The sequence below is a fragment of the Callithrix jacchus genome, chromosome 11, assembly GCF_049354715.1.
Source record: "Callithrix jacchus isolate 240 chromosome 11, calJac240_pri, whole genome shotgun sequence".
Classification (NCBI taxonomy): Eukaryota; Metazoa; Chordata; class Mammalia; order Primates; family Cebidae; genus Callithrix; species Callithrix jacchus.
In genome coordinates this window covers 97,027,477-97,045,901 of record NC_133512.1, presented here as the reverse complement: position 1 = coordinate 97,045,901, position 18,425 = coordinate 97,027,477, and the positions used below count along the sequence as shown (strand labels likewise).

The 18,425-nt window shown below is 53.2% G+C and overlaps 1 protein-coding gene across 3 annotated transcripts; it reads right to left on the bottom strand.

The window, feature by feature from the left end:
- Positions 1-6,791: 6,791 nt before the first annotated feature.
- On the bottom strand, positions 6,792-17,780 carry ASB10 (ankyrin repeat and SOCS box containing 10). Of its 3 annotated transcripts, XM_035254364.2 has the most exons (7): positions 17,388-17,780; positions 16,753-16,991; positions 16,329-16,596; positions 12,458-12,977; positions 7,624-7,737; positions 7,189-7,374; positions 6,792-7,053 (listed from the first exon to the last, which is right to left on the bottom strand). In XM_035254364.2, exons 1-6 carry the CDS (start codon positions 17,765-17,767, stop codon positions 7,189-7,191), a joined length of 1,707 nt encoding a protein of 568 aa, XP_035110255.1. In that variant the 5' UTR covers positions 17,768-17,780; the 3' UTR covers positions 6,792-7,053. The 3 variants fall into 3 exon arrangements, with proteins under 3 accessions (XP_035110255.1, XP_035110256.1, XP_017830996.2); XM_035254365.3 differs by lacking the exon at positions 16,753-16,991 and having other exon boundaries at positions 17,388-17,752; XM_017975507.4 differs by lacking the exon at positions 17,388-17,780 and having other exon boundaries at positions 16,753-17,187.
- Between the last annotated feature and the right edge of the window lie 645 nt (positions 17,781-18,425).

Below are 18,425 nucleotides of genomic sequence, written 5' to 3'. Positions count from 1 at the left end.
CTATCTCCTGTCTCCCTCCCTCGCACTCTCTCCCTCTCTTCTGCTATTAATTTCCCTGATTGGCTCCCCAGCTCCAGCGCCGCTGATGAGCCCTATTCATTCCGGGGCCTGACACTCACGACCTGCCCTGGCTGATTGCTGGGGGCTGGCCCCAGGAGCGCTGATGAGCCCCAAGGGTCAGCAGCGCTAATTATCCGCTAATTGCAGATGACTCTCACCTCCCCCCTTCTGAGACACAGAAATGGTGGCGCCTTTTACTGTTCTCCTCCTACTCCCAATTCCCAGCAGTAGAGTTGTCAATCTAGAGGCAAAAGTCACAGACACTTTGGCTTGATAGCCACCTCAGGTCAGTGGGCAAGAAAGAGACTTAAGACAGGCAAGTCAACAGAAGAGTGACCCAAGCTTCAGGACACAGAGCCAGCCTGGCTAGCTACAGTGAGTGTCATCTGGTCACAAGAAAATTGTTATTCAGGCAAGGGTAGGGAGAGCCAAGCTAGTTAAAATTAATAACAGCAAAACCAGGCAAGTTTAGGAAAAGGCAGTCTAGGTAGGAGAAGTTATTTGGGTCCGGCAAGAAGGAAAATCTACACGAGTCACAGTGTTGCCTTGCCAAGACAGAGCATACCAGGAGGGATCTCTGGATTTCAGTGACATTTTGTTCCATCAGGAATGTTGTGTGAGCCTAGTGAACACTGTTAATGTCAGGCTGATGGATTTAAATCAGTACTTTGAAACACACTGTCACCAGGGTGGACTGAGGAAGGGAACAGGACTCAAGAATTGAGAGTTTTTTGGTTATGCCTTAACTGACAATTCATCAGAGGTGAACAGAGAAGAGTGTCATTTCCATGCAGTCTTGATCTACCTTGGGTACCACATTAAGCTCAGTGAAATTTCTAAGAAACGAGTATGGTGTAAGATGTCATGATGGAGAAAGAAGAGGTGCCTTAGCTTAGGTCTGGGAACTCCAACTCACTACTAAAGGACCTGTCTAAAGATATTCTTTAGAACGCCCCTTTGTTGAATTAACCAAGCACTTTACCATACCAACATGAAAACCAAGCTTCAAAAGTATGTTGTATTTTTAAAGTGAGAGGGCTTAACATTTTTGGATATATAAGAGGCTTATTGACTTGATAAATTATTGAGGCAACTTTCAGACACAATAACTGAAATTAAACCTGTATGAGCAGTTAGTTACAGGACGAATTAAATAAGGCAAGAAGGAAGAGCCATTTTTAAAAGTAATTGCATTCATTTATTGTATAGGTAATGAAATCACATAGAACAAAATTCCAAAAGCTCGAAAGGATATATATTGAAACATCTCTCTTCTACCAATATCTTCAATAAAAGGCCACTTTAAGAAGCCTGTCACTTTCTGGTGTGTCAAGGACTTAAGGTTAAAAGACTCTCTGATTGTATTAGCCAAGCATGGTGGCACACACTTGTAGCCCTAGCTACTTGGGAGCAGAGGCAGAAGGATTGCTTGAGCCCAGGAGTTGGAGGTTAGAGTGAGTTATAATCGCACCACTGTACTCCAGATTGGGTGACAGAGGGAGACGCTATCTCTAAAAAATGTTTTAAAGACCCCCTGGGCCAGGCACAGTGGTTCATGCCTGTAATCCCAGCACTTTGGGAGGCCAAGGTGGGTGGATCACCTGAGGTCAGGAGTTCAAAACCAGCCTGACCAACATGGTGAAACCCCGACTATACTAAAAATACAAAAAAATTAGCTGGACATGGTGGCGCGTGCCTGTAGTCCCAGCTACTCAGGAGGCTGAGGCAGGAGAATTGCCTGAACCCAGGAGGCGGAGGTTGCAGTGAGCCGAGATCGTGCCATTGCACTCCAGCCTGGGTAACAAGAGTGAAACTCCGTCTCAAAAAAAAAAAAAGGTACAAAATTAGCTGGGCGTGGTGGTACATGCCTGTAATCACAGCTAAGGTTGAGGCAGGAGACTTGCTTGAACCTGGGAGGTGGAAGTTATGGTGAGCCAAGATTGCACCACCGCACTCCAGACTGGGCAACAAGAGCGAAAAACTCCATCTCAAAAAATAAATAAAATAAAGATGCTCTGATCTTGAAGATGTATGTCACCCAGTTCAAGCCAAGAGCTTATTGCTTCGAACTATACTCAGTAAAGTGGATTCTCTACTCAAGCTGGCACAGGAAGTTCATACTTAAAGCTTAGTGCCAATAAATCCCAGTGGCCCACCAATTCTGAACAGAGGCAAGTAAGACCTCAAGTACTTCTGTTGACCTGGTGTGGTGTTTGTCCGATACTGTATTTCATAACCCATTTAATCCTCTATCTGTTTCCTTGCCATGCTAGAGACACAAAGTGTGACTTTGTGAAGTCCTTAACATACAGTAACATTGGCATACATAGTGGCAACTGCAGCAACCCACTTCATTTCCCTGCCCTTTCATAGAACATAAAACTGAGGCCATGTGGTAAGTGGAAAGAAGCATTGGCTAAAGTAAAAAGACCTGGAGTCAAATTCCTGTTCTGACCCCTCACTGGCTCTGTGACCTTGACCCCTCTTGGACATCTCTATCTGTGAGGGAGAGTGATAAACATCTACTCTGACTGGATATAGTGATTTACGTCTGTAATCCTGACAATTTGGAAGGCCGAGGTGAACCACTTGAGACCAGGAGTTCAAGGTCGGCCTGGACAATATGGTGAGACCCTGTCTCTACAAAAAAATTTGAAAATTGGCCAGGCATGGTGGCACATGCCTGTAGTCCTAGCTACTCCAGAGACTGAGGTAGGAGGATCACTTGAGCTGGGGAGGTTGAGGCTTCAGTGTGCAGAGATTGTGTCGTTGCACTCTAGCTTGGGTGATAGAGCAGGACCCTGTCTTAGAAATAATAATAGGCCGGTGTGGTAGCTCACACCTCTAATCCCAGCACTTTGGGAGGCCAAGGCGGGCAGATCACCTGAGGTCAGGAGTTCGAGATCAGTCTGGCTAATGTGATGAAACCCTGTCTCTATTAAAAATACAAACAATTAGCCTGGTGTGGTGGCATGTGCCTGTAATCCCAGCTACTCTAGAGGCTGAGGCAGGAGAATTGCTTGAACCCAGGAAGTGGAGGTTGCAGTGTGCCGAGATCGCACCATTGCACTCCAGCTTTGGTGACAAAAGGGAAACTCTGTCTCAAAAATGAAAAGAAAAAGAAATAACAATAGCAACAACAAAGACTTTGCCTAGTCAAAAAGCAAGGGCAAGGGTCAAGTGAATATGAAAAAACACCCTCCAAAATGAGCTCTTCCTGTACTAAATAGACAAAGACTGCCCAAGAAGGGAAGAGACTCATTTTCCCTGAAATCCAGAGCACTCCAAAAACTACTTCTTACTCTCTCATCAGTACTGAGTACAGACTTTGTCTCTGTCAAATCTGAACAGAGCTAGCTCCTTTCTTTATCAGTGAAAAACTATGGTTCTCATACTGAATTCCTGAACAGACCCATTATAGGCACATACCTGGTCTCATTGTCCAAAACAGAATTCTAAAAGTGCTGCTTTGTTTGTCCGTGTTCTCTGACATTTGGGAAATGCTCCTACAGAGAAATTTTATCTTTAATCTACCCTCTGTATGCCCGCCATGGTCTCCTCATCTAGCCTGACCTGGGTTTCATGTGTTGCCAACCAGCACCAAGGATGCTAAGAAAGAACAACGTATTCAACTCAGGGCCAACAAATATACACCTCCAACCCACTCATTGGCTGGAGAAAGTCCTCTCACGGTGGGCAGCATCGGGCCTGGCCGCTGGTACCCTCTGGTGGCAGCAGCGCACAACTGCGGGCACCGAGAAGGCGGTGTAGGTGCTGCAGCGCCCCCTGGCGATAGTCCAGGAGACGCGCCGAGGGCAAAGAAACCACCAACTGAGCATCCAAGGGCGAGCGCGAGACGCCTCTGGGTGCTAAACTGTGAATGCACTAGTTGTAGAGAGGGGGTTGTACATGAGTGTCTTAACGTCTAGTGTGCATGAGTGTAGGATTAAGTATGTTTAGTGTGCCCTGGTATCCGAGCCCTGTATGTCTGTTGTGTTAAATGTGTGCCGTATGTGTGAGCCCACGAGTTCACACGCGGGTAGGTTGGTAGTGGGGAGATCCGTGCCTCCAGTGCAGGGCGGAGTCCTCACGGAGGCGTGAAATTGGTTTGGAGCAAACACATTACGAAAAGCAATTACCAGGGAGAGGTTCTGGGCCCGCGGGACCAACAGCCAGGAGGCTGGGGAGGAAGCGCCCTGGCTCACAAGAGTCTGCATGTCTAACCCCAGGAAGGACCCTCCTGACATTGCCCCGCTAAGGGGACAACATGTGAAGCTGCACACAGCCCCTTCACAGCCACCACTCCACGTGGCCTTTCTTCCCTCCCCCATCCTTAAAAAGGCATCCCATGATCACTGGCTCTCCAGATGTGGCCAGGAATCCTCCCCACTCTTCCTATCACTTTAGAGGAGGATCCTCCTTCTGGGATGCCCTCCCAGATCCCAACCCCATTCCTCGCCCTCCTCTTCACGCCCCCAGCTCCTGATCCCACGTTTATCTTGCATTCATCCTATTGCCCCTGTATTCTAAAAGGTTGTTCACACGCTTGTTTCTCAGACTAAAGATTCACTGAGGGCAGGAGCACGTCTCGTTCCAAGCAGTGCATGGAGCACCTGAAACCTGGGGCCCCGGAAGGACTCAATGAACCAAGTAGATGCGATCGAATAGAATTTCCATCAAAATCCACCAACAGGACTCTCTCAGCCAAGTCATCCCCGGGAGTCGGGATTTCCTGGGAGCAGAGCTCTGAACTCTTTCCCGCGCCAGCGAGCCGGCACTTGCAAGTTGCCCAGCCTTGCGCTCGGCCCGGCCCCAGATTCCCAGAACCCCACGCCTGGGGCCACAGCCGCTGAAATGCTTCCTAGGCGGCTCCATTGCCATCTCCCTAACAACGTTCTTTTGCTTCCGGGTCCTTCCTCGTCTTCTCCACCTTAGCATCTGGCACCACCGTCCATCCAGGGGTCCAAGCCAAAAACCAGGCAGTTGCCCTAGACAGCGCTCTTCTGCAGCTCCCCACATCCACGTCAGCGCCCCCGCCCCACATTTCTCCCCAGGGATCCTGAATCTCACCCCCTACGACCGCCTCTGGCCTAGACCACCGCCGCAGGTGCGCCCCCCCACCACCAACGCGCGCAGTCAGGGCGGTCCGTGCTGCCACCCCTGCTGATCCGCTCCACTCAGGTCTCAGGCTAAATGTCACCTCCTCAGAGAGCAGGTTTCCCTGTCACCGGATTTAAAATAGTTCGCACTGCCAAACCCGGGCCCCGTACGTCTCTCCCCGAGATCGGCAGCAGCTGCTGCTTCCTCCTCCGCGCCGCGGCTCTGGCTCCCCAGCGCAAGCGGACCCCTGGGGGGCCTGGAGGGCCGGCCTTGCCCCCCGCGCGGCGTTGTCTGAACGCAGCAGGCCCCCCGAAACGGCTGTGGAACAAACCATCGAGGACTAGGACGTCCCCCAGACCCCCACCCGAACCGCGGTCTCCGTGGGGCGCCCCGCAGGCCCTTCACAGGAGTGGGCCTCGGGCACCAGCTTCCCGCGAACGCGCCTGGACTCGGGGCAGCTGCTTCCTGCCCTCGACCTTCACTCGCGAGGTGGGGCCGGTGGGATCCGGGCCCGCCTGGGGTTTCCACAGCGAGGGGCCTCCACCGCTTGCCCACCCGCACCCGTGTCCCCAAGCCGCGCCCCAGCACCTGAAGCCGGACAGGCCGGTCAGCCCAAGGTCGGTGAGGCCAGGGTGGGAATCCGGGCCATCTCATTTCTTCTCCGCTTCTCCTCAACCACCTTCTCGACGCCAAACCAGGTTTCTCGCCCTCCCGGCCCCGCCCACTGCACTTCGCACCCTCCAGGCCCCGCCCACTGCACTTCGCACCCTCCCGGCCCCGCCCTTCATCCCCTTCATCGCGTTGCTTGCGCCGGTTGGCGGGAAAAGTCGCGAGCTCCTGCGCAGGCGCACTTTGGCGCCTGGGGGAATTCTGGACAGCGACCCTTGACCTCAAGGACCACCGTGGACTTGATTGGCTGCTCTGTCCCGACCACCTGCCCTCCGCCTGCCGTTGCAGGCAGCTCCTGGCTGCTGGGGCCTCCGGCAAGGTTCTGAAAATCCTGATACTGCAATAACCCCTCAGGGACTCCACCTTCCTTTTTACAGATGCAGAAACGTGAGCCCAGAGAGGGAAGAGACTTACATTCCACGAATTAATGGCAGTTAACTGGATCATGTAACTTTCAGCACAGCTCTTTTGCGGCCACAGATCTAAATTTAAGGAAGGAGTAGATAAAAGAGGCCGGAACCCGGCGTGCTTTGATGCTCCCTGACCTACCGTGTCAGGCAATAGGCAGAACTGATTGTGTTTTTCTGAACCTGGGCCTTTCGCTGTCACCTGAGCCATGGCTACCCTCCGCGATGGGCCATCCCACGTGCCCCTCCTTCTGGGTGGCTCTCCTGCCTCCTCACCTCCCTACCCCAAGGCTTCCTGTGCCTTCCTGCCTAACTGCGCTGCCTCCATGTGCACCCCGCACCTCCTTTAGGCCTTTCCTAACGCGCTGTCACCTGCTGGCCATTCTGTCATTTCACGAAGCTGGCAAGCCTGGGACGCCTTAACAGCTGGCTGATGCCAAAGGGGAAGATGATGCAGCTGGCACCATGGGGCAGTCAGGGAGCGCCTGTCAGACTGCCCATACTGACTCCCCTGCAAAGGAGCCGGTTCAGAGTAAGGTCTGTTGGAGACAGCACTAAACACAGACCTGGAGAATTTTAATGCACATACAGGGTTTGCACAGGCTAGAAGGGGGCCTGGGAGAGCCCCGACAGGAGTGTGTCTTCATCAGGCATCACCTGGCTGTCGTGGTGGGTCCACCTCTGTGCATGGAGAATCCTCCAGCCTGTGGAGCTGGGCCTCCTGCTGCCAGGGCTACCTGGCCTGAGTTGGTGCAGAGGAGCGCCCTCTGCAGGCTGGGGCATCTGCTTTCAGGCCCTCTCAAAAGGCTGTGGACATCTGGAAGGAGAGGTTCGGATTCAGAGGCTTCTGGTGCCGGTTCTGGCCAGGGCCCTCCCCAGTGCTTCTCTTTCCTCCCACCCATCTCTGGACCCCCCCAAGCAGCTGTGACCACTCATAGATCCCAGGGCTCACCTAGTAGAGCACGTCCTCAAAATCCAGCTGCAGGTAGCGGAGCAGGCATGGTGGCAGGGGGAGGCGGAGCAGTGCATGGGGCAGGCTGCCTTCCAGGTGGGAGCGGAGCGCACAGCGGCTCAGATGCTGCAGCGACCTGGGCTGCCTCACCAAGTCAAAGAGGGAGGAGTAGAAACGCTGATGTTTCTGGGGACAGAACAAGGGCTCAGCGATGGGCAGCCTTGGACAGATGGCACTGGCTCCTCCTTACAGGGTAGGCTGGTGAGGGGTGGGACATCTACCAGAACCTCTTAAAAAACAATGAATGTTTGGGGGTTCACTCCAAAAGTTCTCTTTCTGGGACGTAAGTTTGTCTTTGGGTACTTTCTGTGGGGGGGCGGGCTGCGGTTTAGGGGCCAGGCTGGAAGCTGTATGTTCAGGGTCCTGGAATCTGACCTGCAGAGTTTCAGGAGACACCAGGCCCACAGCCTCCTCCGGAAGCTGCACGGTGCTGTAGGTGTTCATCAGGACCTCGATGGCCCGAGGGCACGTGCTCCAGCGCTCCAGGACCTGCAGGAGGCAGAGACATGTAGAGTATCCAGTCAGTCCACACAGAGTGACCAGAGAGCTACAGAATAGTTGCTGTGGGTTGAACTTTGTTCCCCAAAAGATATATTGAAAACCTCACCCCCTGTACCTATGAATGGGACCTTATTTGGAAATAGGGCCTTTACAAATGTAATCATGTTAAAATGAGGTCATTAGGGTGGGCCTCATTCAATATGACTGGTGTTCTTATACAGAGGCACAGACACCTACAGAGACTAGAAGGCCATGTGACAACAAAGGCAGACAGTGGAGTGACCTGTGTACAAGCCAAAGGACACTGAGGATTGTGCGGAACCACTGGAAGCTACAAGAGCGCCATGGAAGGCCGGGCGCGGTGGCTCACGCCTATAATCCCAGCACTTTGGGAGGCCGAGGCGGGTGGATCATGAGGTCAAGAGATCAAGACCATCTTGGTCAACAAAGTGAAACTAAAGTCTCTACTAAAAATACAAAAATTAGCTGGGCATGGTGGTGCGCACCTGTAGTCCCAGCGACTTGGGAGGCTGAGGCAGGAGAATTGCTTGAACCCAGGAGGTGGAGGTTGCGGTGAGCCGAGATTGCGCCATTGCACTCCAGCCTGGAGTGCAAGAAAAAAAAAAAAAAACAGCGCCATGGAACAGATTCTCCCTCAGAGGCTCCAGAAGGAGCCAGCATTGCCAACCCCTGTATTTCAAACTTCCAGCCTCCATTGCTATAAGGGATTTCACTTCTTTTGCTTTAAGATACCGAGTCTGTGGTGTTTCGTTTGATCCAGGAAGCCAGTACGGTAGCTGACCTTTCTATTGCGTAACTCAGGCCAGATACTTTTCCTAGCACTTTACATGTATGAACTCTTCACTGTCCTCCCTCCAAGGGATGGACTGCTATACTTTTAATTAATTTATTTATTTTGAGACCAAGTCTCGCTCTGTTGCCCAGGCTGGAGTACAGTGGCATGATCTCAGCTCACTGCAGCCTCTGCCTCCTGTGTTCAAGTGATTCTCCTGCCTCAGCCTCCTGAGTAGCTGGGACTACAGGTGCGCCATCACACCCGACTAATCTTTTGTATTTTTAGTAGTGACAGGGTTTCACTGTGTTAACCAGGATGGTCTTGATCTCCTGCCCTCATGATCTACCCACCTCAGCCTCCCAAAGTGCTGAGATTACAGGCATGAGCCACCGCGCCTGGCCGGAGTGGACAGTTAATATCCCTGTGTTATTATCCAGTTTCCTTCTTTACAGCCAAGGGAAACTGAGACACAGAGAAGTTAATTAACTTGCCCAAGTTGTGGTTTCCATGGTCCAGGCCTGGCAGTGCAGCCCCTTGTCCTTAACCACAGCCCCATCCTACTCTCATCTCTGCCTCTACAAGGTCCTGGGCTGGGTTTTCTGCTGGCTGGGCCTCCCCAACCTGTGGCTGGAGCTCCTGAGCAGATAAAAAGACCACAGAATCCATCCAATGTCAAGTGAGGGTAGAGATGGCCACAAGAAGGGGCCAGGGAGTGGGGTGGCTCTGGGTGGTCAAGGAGGGGCTCACAGAGGGAGGACTGGGTTCTTGAGGCAAGGGAACCCCGGAGCCAGGTGTGCACTCAGGGAGAAGGGACAAGGCAGCCAGTGGCTGTTGGACTGCCCGCAGCCGCAGGAGAGGATGTGGTAGGAGCAGGGATGGGATCTAGTTCGAGCCAGATTTATGCTTTCATTGCTTCATTCAGCAATATTTATTGAAGGCCTACTATGTGTCAAGGGCTAGTGGGGAAAATAGTCTTCGTCATCCAAGAGCTTCTATTTCAGAAGGAAACATAAAAAACACAGAAGTCATCACTCTCAGATCTGCTGCTGCAGTGAAAGATAAGCAGGGGCCAGGAGCAGGAGCTCGTGTCTGTAATCCCAGCGCTTTGGGAGGCTGAGGCGGGCGGATCACTTGACGTCAAGAGTTTGAAACCAGCCTGGCCAACAAGATGAAACACCATCTCTACTAAAAATACAAAAATTAGCTGGGTGGTAGTGGTGTGTACCTGTAGTCCCCGCTACTCAGGAGGCTGAGGCAGGAGAATTGCTTGAACCTGGGAGGCAAAAGTTGCAGTGAGCTGAAACTGCACCACTGCACTCCAGCCTGGGTGACAGAGTGAAACCCTGATGTGGCGAGCAGGCAAGCCATGTGGTGGAGCAGCCTGTGGACAGTTAGAAAGGTGGCCTGACAGACACTGGCACCATGACGCCTGCTCATGCCTGAACTCGGTACCTGAAGCAGATTCATGCCTCCTCCGCTGCACTCCACTCTCGCTGCATATCTAGAGGCTGTGGTCACAGAACCTTTGTAAGATCTGAAAACAGCTAAGTACCATCTTTCAAGCAGTATCTCAACACAACACACATGTGCCCAGACATAAATTGCATCTGACAGTGGGGGCTTGGCAGCTTCTGCCTGCAAAGAAAGGAGACCCTTCTGCTCATCAGATGACAGTATTGATGATCAGTGGGAGCAGAAGGCCTGGCCTTCCAGGGGTCCCTGGAGAAAGCATTTTACACATCCAGGCCCTCTGCTTCTAGCCCTGCATCTGAGCAGTGCTCACCAGCCTGTCCCAGGAAGCCTCTTTTCCTCACTCCTCCTCGGAGCTAGGGAAAAGCAGGCTGGTTCCCTCTGACTCTCCTCTCCAGCTGCCCCTTGGGCCCATGTTGATCCCCAGCTCTGCACTGGGCTCAAGCAGCCCACCCTTCCTGGAATGCCTGCCTCTTTCTCCTCCCTCCCTCCAAACTGCCCATCCCAGTCCTGCCTCCAGGAAGCCCATGCAGCTACACCAACCTGCTTTGCACTCTCCCACGTCCAGTGATACCCTCATTGGGATGATGCCAATCAGCTTACCAAGTGCTTTCTCATCCATTACATAACGAGAACAACACTAGCTACCAAGTGTTAAACACCAGGCTTGATGTGTATTAACTCTTCTCACACGAATCCTATGAAGAAAGCATCATGTCATATCCCTATGTTACAGATGAGGAAATTGAGGCCTAGGGAGATTCAGCAACTTGCCGAAAGTCACACAGGGAGTGTGTCTGGCTCCAGAGCCTGCACAACTGGTCACCACTGACCTCAGAGGTTACTGGGAGGACTGAGGAACTCCTGTAACAGGAAATACAGCTTATAGCAGTGCCTGGTGTGTAGTCAGGGCTGTGCTTGCTCCGACTGTTCCCCAGTCCTCTCCTACAGCTTTCCACCCTGTTTGGGAGAGGCTGTATCACATGCAGTGAGTTGCCTACAGCCACAAGAAAAAGCATCAAAGTCACATCCAGGATCCAGGTCCCCTGAGTACAAAGTCCAAAGTGGTGGCTCCTAGAGAACCAGTGGGGGCTGGCATCTCATCACAGATGGGCAGTGGAGGCTTCTGTTCAGGGAGGACAGAAACCCCTCAGCCAAGGCTGGCAGGGCTGCAGATCATGGAAAGGGACAAATGGGGTACTTTGCTCTGCCAGCCCCTTTGGTCCCAGAGACAGGCTGAGGGGTGGAGCAGGGCTGTGGGGTCCCAGGAAATCCTTTCGCTGTGCTGGGCCCTCCTCCCGCCCCTGCCTGCCTGCCGGGGAAAATCATTAGCTGTCAGAGCTGCCGTCAGATTACAGGGAATTGCTTGTCTCCTAATTATCTAGTGTTAATAGGAGATTAATTAGTGTTAATTGTTGATTTTCTCGTATTTTCCCAAAGGGGAGACCAATCTGCCGAACTCTCAGGCTGTTTAATTATTTGGTCTTGCTTAGGAATCCAGACAGATGCTTCCAGGTTTGTGAGCAAAGGGGAGAGGCTGGGATAGCAGGGGTGGCCCCTGCAGGACAGGCAAGGCTGGGTGGGACAAGACCCTGGATGGGGCCAGAGGGGACCTGCTTACTCAGAGGGTGGTTTCAGTCTGACCCATCTCCTCTGAGAACGGATGTCCCCATCCCAGGCCCTCCGTGACATTATCTACCCCCTCCAGACACGACACAGCATGGGGCAAGGCCCCTCCCAGGGCATCAGTAGCACAGGTCTTCAAGTCAAACCCACTTAGGGAAAATTAAGATAAAGTAGGACATAAATTGAAATTGACAGTGAAAGGCATTTTCACAGGTGCCAGGAGAGTGGCACCTGTGGGTCCTGCTAGATTCTCAGAAAGTGGGACCGTGTCCATTTGCTGATGTTCAGGGGACCGTGAGCCTCCTGAAACAGGTTTACCCTCTTCCCTTGGAGAGTCTCTCCTGCATCTGTCACTGAACTGATCCCACTGCTAAGTGGGAGCTTCCTCAAATGCTATTTTCACTGGTTTGCTGTGCTGATGGAGACCCCTAAGCAATGCCTGCCACCCACATGAGCCCTGACCCCTTCCTTCTTTTTGGATCCTTTATTATCTGGCCCCACTGCTCTCAGTCCACCTTCCTCACCCATGCACAGTATATATATGCACATATGTGCATAAATACATGTACACACATACACATATGTGCATGAACACATGTACACACATGCACACACACATGCACACACACACATTTCCCACTGATCTGTCTTCACCTTTACCCCTATTTGGGCTTTGCTTACATGCTGAATGAAAGACAGAAGGAACTATGTGCACAGGTGTTCCAGGCCACATTCCAAAGCAAGCTGGAGCACAGGCCTAGGTCTCCCTGTCCCCTCACCATTGGTGGCCCTCCTGCTGCCTGTAGTCCCCCATACCTTGGGGAGGGCCCCTGGCCAAAAGCGGACTGCGCCGTGGTTGAGCAGAGCCCGAACCGCTTGCTCAGGGCTCTGGGCCAGGGCTGCAGCTGGGCCCTGCAGAGCACAGTGCAGGGGCGTGTGTCCCCCATAGTCCATGGCATTGGCGCTGACGCCACAGGACAGAAGCAGCTCCACGACAGCTGCATGGCCACGGCGACAGGCCAGGTGCAGGGGTCGCTGCCTGTCCTGGTCGGCAGCATCGGCATCTGCTCCAGCTGAAAGCAGCAGGCTGCACATCTGCAGGCAGCGGGCGGTGGTGGCCTCTGCATCAGCAGTGGACTGGCAGCGGGCATCACAGGCAGCCAGCAGTGGAGTCCAGCCTTGGGCATCACGGGCATCAGGACATGCCCCCCGTCTTAGAAGCAGGTCTGCCAGCTCCACATGGCCAAGCCGGGCAGCCACATGCAAAGGGGTCTCCTCTTCCTCCTCGGACCGACCATCCACTCTCGCTCCAAACCTGAGGAGCAGCTCTGCACACCTATTGCGGGGAGATGGTAGTGAGAGGAAAGCTGGCACAGACCCCCGGCAGGAACAGTTGGATGGCTCTTGCTTCTGTCTCCCCCTACCCACCCTCCATCCTGCCCATCACTGGTCATCCTGGCACCATTCTGCAAGATCAACAGTGCCATTTTGTTTTTTTTTTTTTTGAGACTGAGTCTTATTCTATCACCCAGGCTGAAGTGCAGTGTCATGATCTCGGCTCACTGCAACCTCCGCCTCCCGGATTCAAGCGATTCTCCTGCCTCAGCCTCCTGAGTAGCTGGGATTACAGGCACCTGCCACCATGATGGCTAATTTTTTGTGTATTTAATAGAGATGGGTTTTCACCATGTTGGCCAGGCTGGTTTTGAACTCCTGACCTCAAGCGACCCACCCTCCTCGGCCTCCAAAAGTACTGGAATTTCAGGCATGAGCCACTGCACCCAGCCAATGGTGTCCTTCTTTAAAATCCAAATACTTCTTGTTGGGATAATCCACTAAATCGTCAGTGCAAATAAAAGTCACCAACAGTTATCATATGAGCAATTAGAACAAGTGCCTGCCAAGGGCTTTACATGTATTTGCCAATTTCATCCTCACTACCTTCCCTTGGGAGGCTCTCTTACGACTCTCATGTCATAGAGGAAGAAACTGAGGTTTGAGGATCTCATGCAAGTTGACACGGCTAGTAGTGGGAGGGTTGCTGTTTGGGTCCAGGGCAGCAGGACTGCTGGGGGCTCTGCATTCTGGGACTGGAGGAGGAAGGTGGCTTGGGGCCCAGCTGTGGGCACACATGGGGATGGGGCAGTGGGACAAAGAACAAGATTGATTGGCCGGGCGAGGTGGCTTATGCCTGTAATCCCAGCACTTTGGGAGGCCGAGGCAGGCAGATCACCTGAGGTCAGGAGTTTGAGACCAGCCTGGCCAACATGGTGAAACCCCATCTCTACTAAAAATACAAAAAATTAGCCTGGTATAGTGGTGGATGCCTGTAATCCCAGCCACTTGGGAGGCTGAGGCAGGAGAATAGCTTGAACCTGGGAGGCAGAGGCTTCAGTGAGCCAAGATCATGTCACTACACTCCTCCAGCCTGGGCGACAGAGTGAGACTTCGACTCAAAAAAAAAAAAAAAAAAAAAAAAGACCAAAATTGGCCAAGTGGATTTGCTCCAAGACAGTAAGAAGCACAGGGAGTCACAGCAATGTGTGTGCTTCACTTCAGGACTAAGGGAACTTGGCCTCTCTGAGATCCAGTTCCCTCTTGTGCAGAATGGGGATAATTAATAACACCCAGACCTTCGGAGGTGGTTGTGAGCAGCACGTGAAACAAGGCCCGGAAACCTGTCATCGTAAGAGCTCAAAACGAGGATATTCGGCAGGGGGAGCAGGTGGTATAGACAGTGATGGATTTGGGGGCTCACTTTATTATCCTGTCTGCCTTTCTATATGTTTCAGAGTCTCCATAATAATTTCAAAATACATTTGTTTACTCAAAAAGGAAGGAAGAATTCTCACTGGGTGTGATCTCAGGGAGGCTGGTGGGATGATGTGGAGCCTCACTATCCAGTGGTAGCTACCAGCCACCTGTGGCTATCGAGTTCTTGAAATGTGGCTAATCCTGAGATGTGCTGTGTTCTATGCATGCCTTTTTTTCCCTTCAGAAACAGAGCCAGGTAGATGCAGTGGAGAATCTACTTTAGCCCAGAAGTTTAAGACTTGCCTGGGCAACAAAGTGAGACCTGTCTCCACAAAAAATTAGCTGGGCATGATGGTGTGGGCCTGTAGAAGTCTCAGCTACTCTGTAGGCTGAAGTGAGAGGATTGCTTGAGCCCAGGAATTTGAAGCTACAGTGAGCTATGATTGCTCCACTGCCCCTCAAGACTGGGTGACTGAGAGAGGGATCCTATCTCACTCATTCTCTCTATTTTTTTTTTTTTTTTTTTTTTTTGAGATAGGGTCTCTCTCTGTCATCCAGGCTAGAGTACAGTGGTGCAGTCTCCACTCACTGCAATCCCACAGGCTCAAGTGATCCTCCCGCCTCAACCTCCTGAGTAGCTAAGATTACAGGCATGCGCCACCATGCCCGAGTAACTTTTGTGGGGTTTTTGTTTTTATTTGTTTGTTTTGAGACAGAGTTTCCCTTTTTCGCCCAGGCTGGAGTGCAGTGGCACAATCTCAGCCTCCCAGGTTCAAGAGATTCTCCTGCCTTAGCCTCCCGAGTAGCTGGGATTACAGGCGCCTGCCACCACACCTGGCTAATTTTTGTATTTTTAGTGGAGACGGGGGTTTTACCACGTTGGCCAGGCTGGTCATGAACTCCTGACCTCAGGTGATCCACCTGGCTCAGCCTCCCAATATGCTGGGATTACAGGCGTGAGCCACTGTGCCCAGTCATTTGTCATTTTTTGATAGGGCTGCTAGAACATTCTAAATTGCATATGTGGCTCAGATGAGGTTTCCAATGGGACACACTAGTAAAGAACACATCTGCAACCATAGTATAATTATGTCTATAGAATCCTCTAGAGGCTGATGAGGTTAACAAGAAGGAGGGGGTCCATGAAAGGAGAACCCCAAGGTCAATCATTTGGCACCTTTCAGAGGCAAGAGGAAAGACCCACAGGTGTGCAGTCAATAGAGAGAGGGTGTCTATAGTAGGGGGAGTTAGTTCACACCATTGTAATTGGGATCCCATCCTTCCAGGTCCCTTCCACATGGGTTGCAATTATTTATGTGACTATTCCCTACAATAAATGATACATTGGCACATTTGGGTGTATTCATTCATTTCTTGGGAGTTTAGTTAGTGAGAGTCCCTTTAGCCCATGATCTGAGAGTGCTCTATCAATATGGAGATTCTAGACCTGTCCTGGAGAACCAGACCCAGCCCAGAGGAACCCCAGCAGGTCCTCACTGGGCCACCATCCTCTACTCCCTGTCTGGATCAATGGACAGTAAGCTCCCTGAAGGCAGGGCCATGACTTAGTTGCTGTTGTACTTAGTACAGTGCCTGGAACATAGAATAAGCTCAGAAAGCGTTTAAAAGAAACGTCAAGCACCACCACCTCCCGTAATGAAGCCAGGCAATTTCCCAGCAGGCCATGCAACTGCACCCTGGCCGCAGCCTCCCTCCACCCTTGGGAGACCAGAACACTGCCCAAAGTCCAGGCCACTACAAAGTTCATGGGGTTAATGAGTGGATGGCTTGGGAAGTAATTGCACCCTGACCTGAACCCCAAGCCTGGACTGCTCTACCCCAGATCCCCGACATTTTCCCCCATCCTCCCTGAGAAGGCCTCGTTGCCTCCCCTCAGAGTGGAACTGGGGGTTGCGGTGAGGGGGTCACTCACTCAAGGGTGCCAGGCCCCCGGCAGAGATGCAGGGGGTGTTTCCCATCCTGGTCAGCGATGTTGGGGTCAGCTCCCGCCACCAGCAGCACATGGACACAGGCACTGTGGCCTGCAGCACAGGCCTCGTGCAGGGCAGTGCGGCCCCCAGGGGCACTGTCTGGCCTTGCCCGCCGCCTCAGCAGCAGCCGCAGGACTTCGGTGTGGCCACGGCTGGCTGCCACATGCAGTGGGGTGGTCAGCTCCTCTTCATACGTCAGAGACCAGAGTCCTGGGGGGCGGGAGGCATGGGCCTTAGATCCCCAGGGAAGGCAAAGACCTGCCAGCCAATGGGGTGAGGTGGCCAGAGGCAGGAAGAGGGAGCCCAGAGCTCCATCTGCAGCCTCCCTTCTCTCCCACTGAGACCCCCCAGTGCCCTGGCCCGTACTCAGAGCACGGATGTTGAAGCGGAAATCCCTCCATCGCTCTGGGTCGCTGGTATCAAAGATGGAATCAGGAGCCAGGCCAGTACTGGAGTCTGCAAGGATATGGGAGACACAGCCCACATCCCCAGCCAGCACTGCCTGCCAGAAGGCAAGGGCAGGTCCTGAGGCCGTGCGGGTGACGATGGGTCCCGGGCCAGACTTGGGGTGCTCCTCAGACCCTCTGCTGGGCTTCTCCACCAGCCTGGCACAGAGGGGGTGTCTGTCATCGGGGGGCTCTCCCTGCCCCTTGCACTCTTCTGGAGACCAACTCATGAGCATGCGGGCAGGGAGAGGGGAGTAGGGAGGAGAGGTAGATGCCAAAGGTAGAGAGAGGGAGAGCAGGAGGGAAATACCGACAGACAGAGGCAGACAGCCCCTGTGTCCCTCGCTTCAAGCCTGACCTGGCCACGCAGCCAGCAGGAGTTATTCTGGGCTCCACATGACTGTGTTCCTGGGCCAAGGTTTAGGCTATTGGGCAAGTTTTGAGGTTGGGGAGAAACAGCCGGGGGCTTCTCCTTTTCCTCAAGCCCTTAGGACCTCTGTGGCAGAGGCAGTCAGCCCAGCCCCCTCATTCTCAGCACCCCCAGCTGCCCCTCACCCCTCTGGTGGCTGCTCCAGCGAGGCTCTGCGCCCTGGCTCTCCAGCAGCAGGTCGGCTGTGCTGTGCGGGGGGAACAGCTCCTGCAGTCTTGCCAGGTCTCCGGTGTAGATGGCATTCTGCAGGGCCATGTCTCGGCAGAGCAGTGGTGATGGTTGATGGGTCTCCCAGGCTGGGCGGGAGTGGGGCTCCCAGACCCGGCAGGCAGAGGCAGAGGGGAGGCACCCCAGATGGTGTCCCCAGTGGAGAGAGGAGTTCTTTCCCCAGGGCATGGCTTGTTCTGTGAGAGCCAAAGCAGCGGGACTCCTGGCAATGTGGCTGGTGGGTGCTGGGCCCAAGCTTCGTGGGGCCCAGTGTGGGAGGCACAGGGGAACACAACATCAGGCCAAGCCATAAATAGCCCTGACAGGCCCAGCTGTCAGGCTGGGTGGGGGAATTAGGGAGGGGCAGGAGAACAAGTGAGGGCTGAGCCCTCTGACCCTGAACCTCGCCCCAGGGCTGTATGACCTCCGGTGGAAAAGGACCACCCGGACCATGCGGTCCATTCCACCATCTCAGCATTAAAGGGCAGTGAATTTCCCAAGATCACACGGAGAACTTGTTGCAGAGCCAGACCTGGAACCTGGGACCTCAAGCTTCTCTGCTTCACCAAATCAGCCTCCAGCCATTTGGGCTCTGATCCCCCGGGAAGGCTTGGGGATGCCAGATAATATTTCCTGCCCTTCCCAATGTCATCCCTTAGCCCTGCACCTTCCCACTCCCAAACCAAGGGAGGAGTTCACAGTAGTGACAGAGATTGCCCCCGCTGTGTGAGGCACCCCTCGGGGGGCTCCCGAAGACAGATATGTCTGGAAAACAGGGTGTAACCCACAGGCAGCCACAGAAATTCCCTATGCCTGCCCTTGATGCTGACCCTCAATCTCCCTGGATGACCTCTACCTTGGGTGACATCTCTCCTTTGCTGTGGTAACATGGGGTCTCCACTAGAGAGTGAGAAAGGAGAATTGTCTCTGTCTACTCAGGCACTGACTTTTGTTTG

What these genes read in the sequence shown, in the direction of transcription:
- ASB10 (XM_035254364.2), bottom strand. Translation starts at nt 17,767, where the DNA reads ATGTTGTGTTCCCCTGTGCCTCCCACACTGGGCCCCACGAAGCTTGGG. An exon ending in CTTCAACATCCGTGCTCTGA is followed by an intron (nt 16,597 to 16,752) that starts GTACGGGCCAGG and finishes CCCGCCCCCCAG; the next exon opens with GACTCTGGTCTCTGACGTAT. An exon ending in CGGGGGCCTGGCACCCTTGA is followed by an intron (nt 12,978 to 16,328) that starts GTGAGTGACCCC and finishes TCCCCGCAATAG; the next exon opens with GTGTGCAGAGCTGCTCCTCA.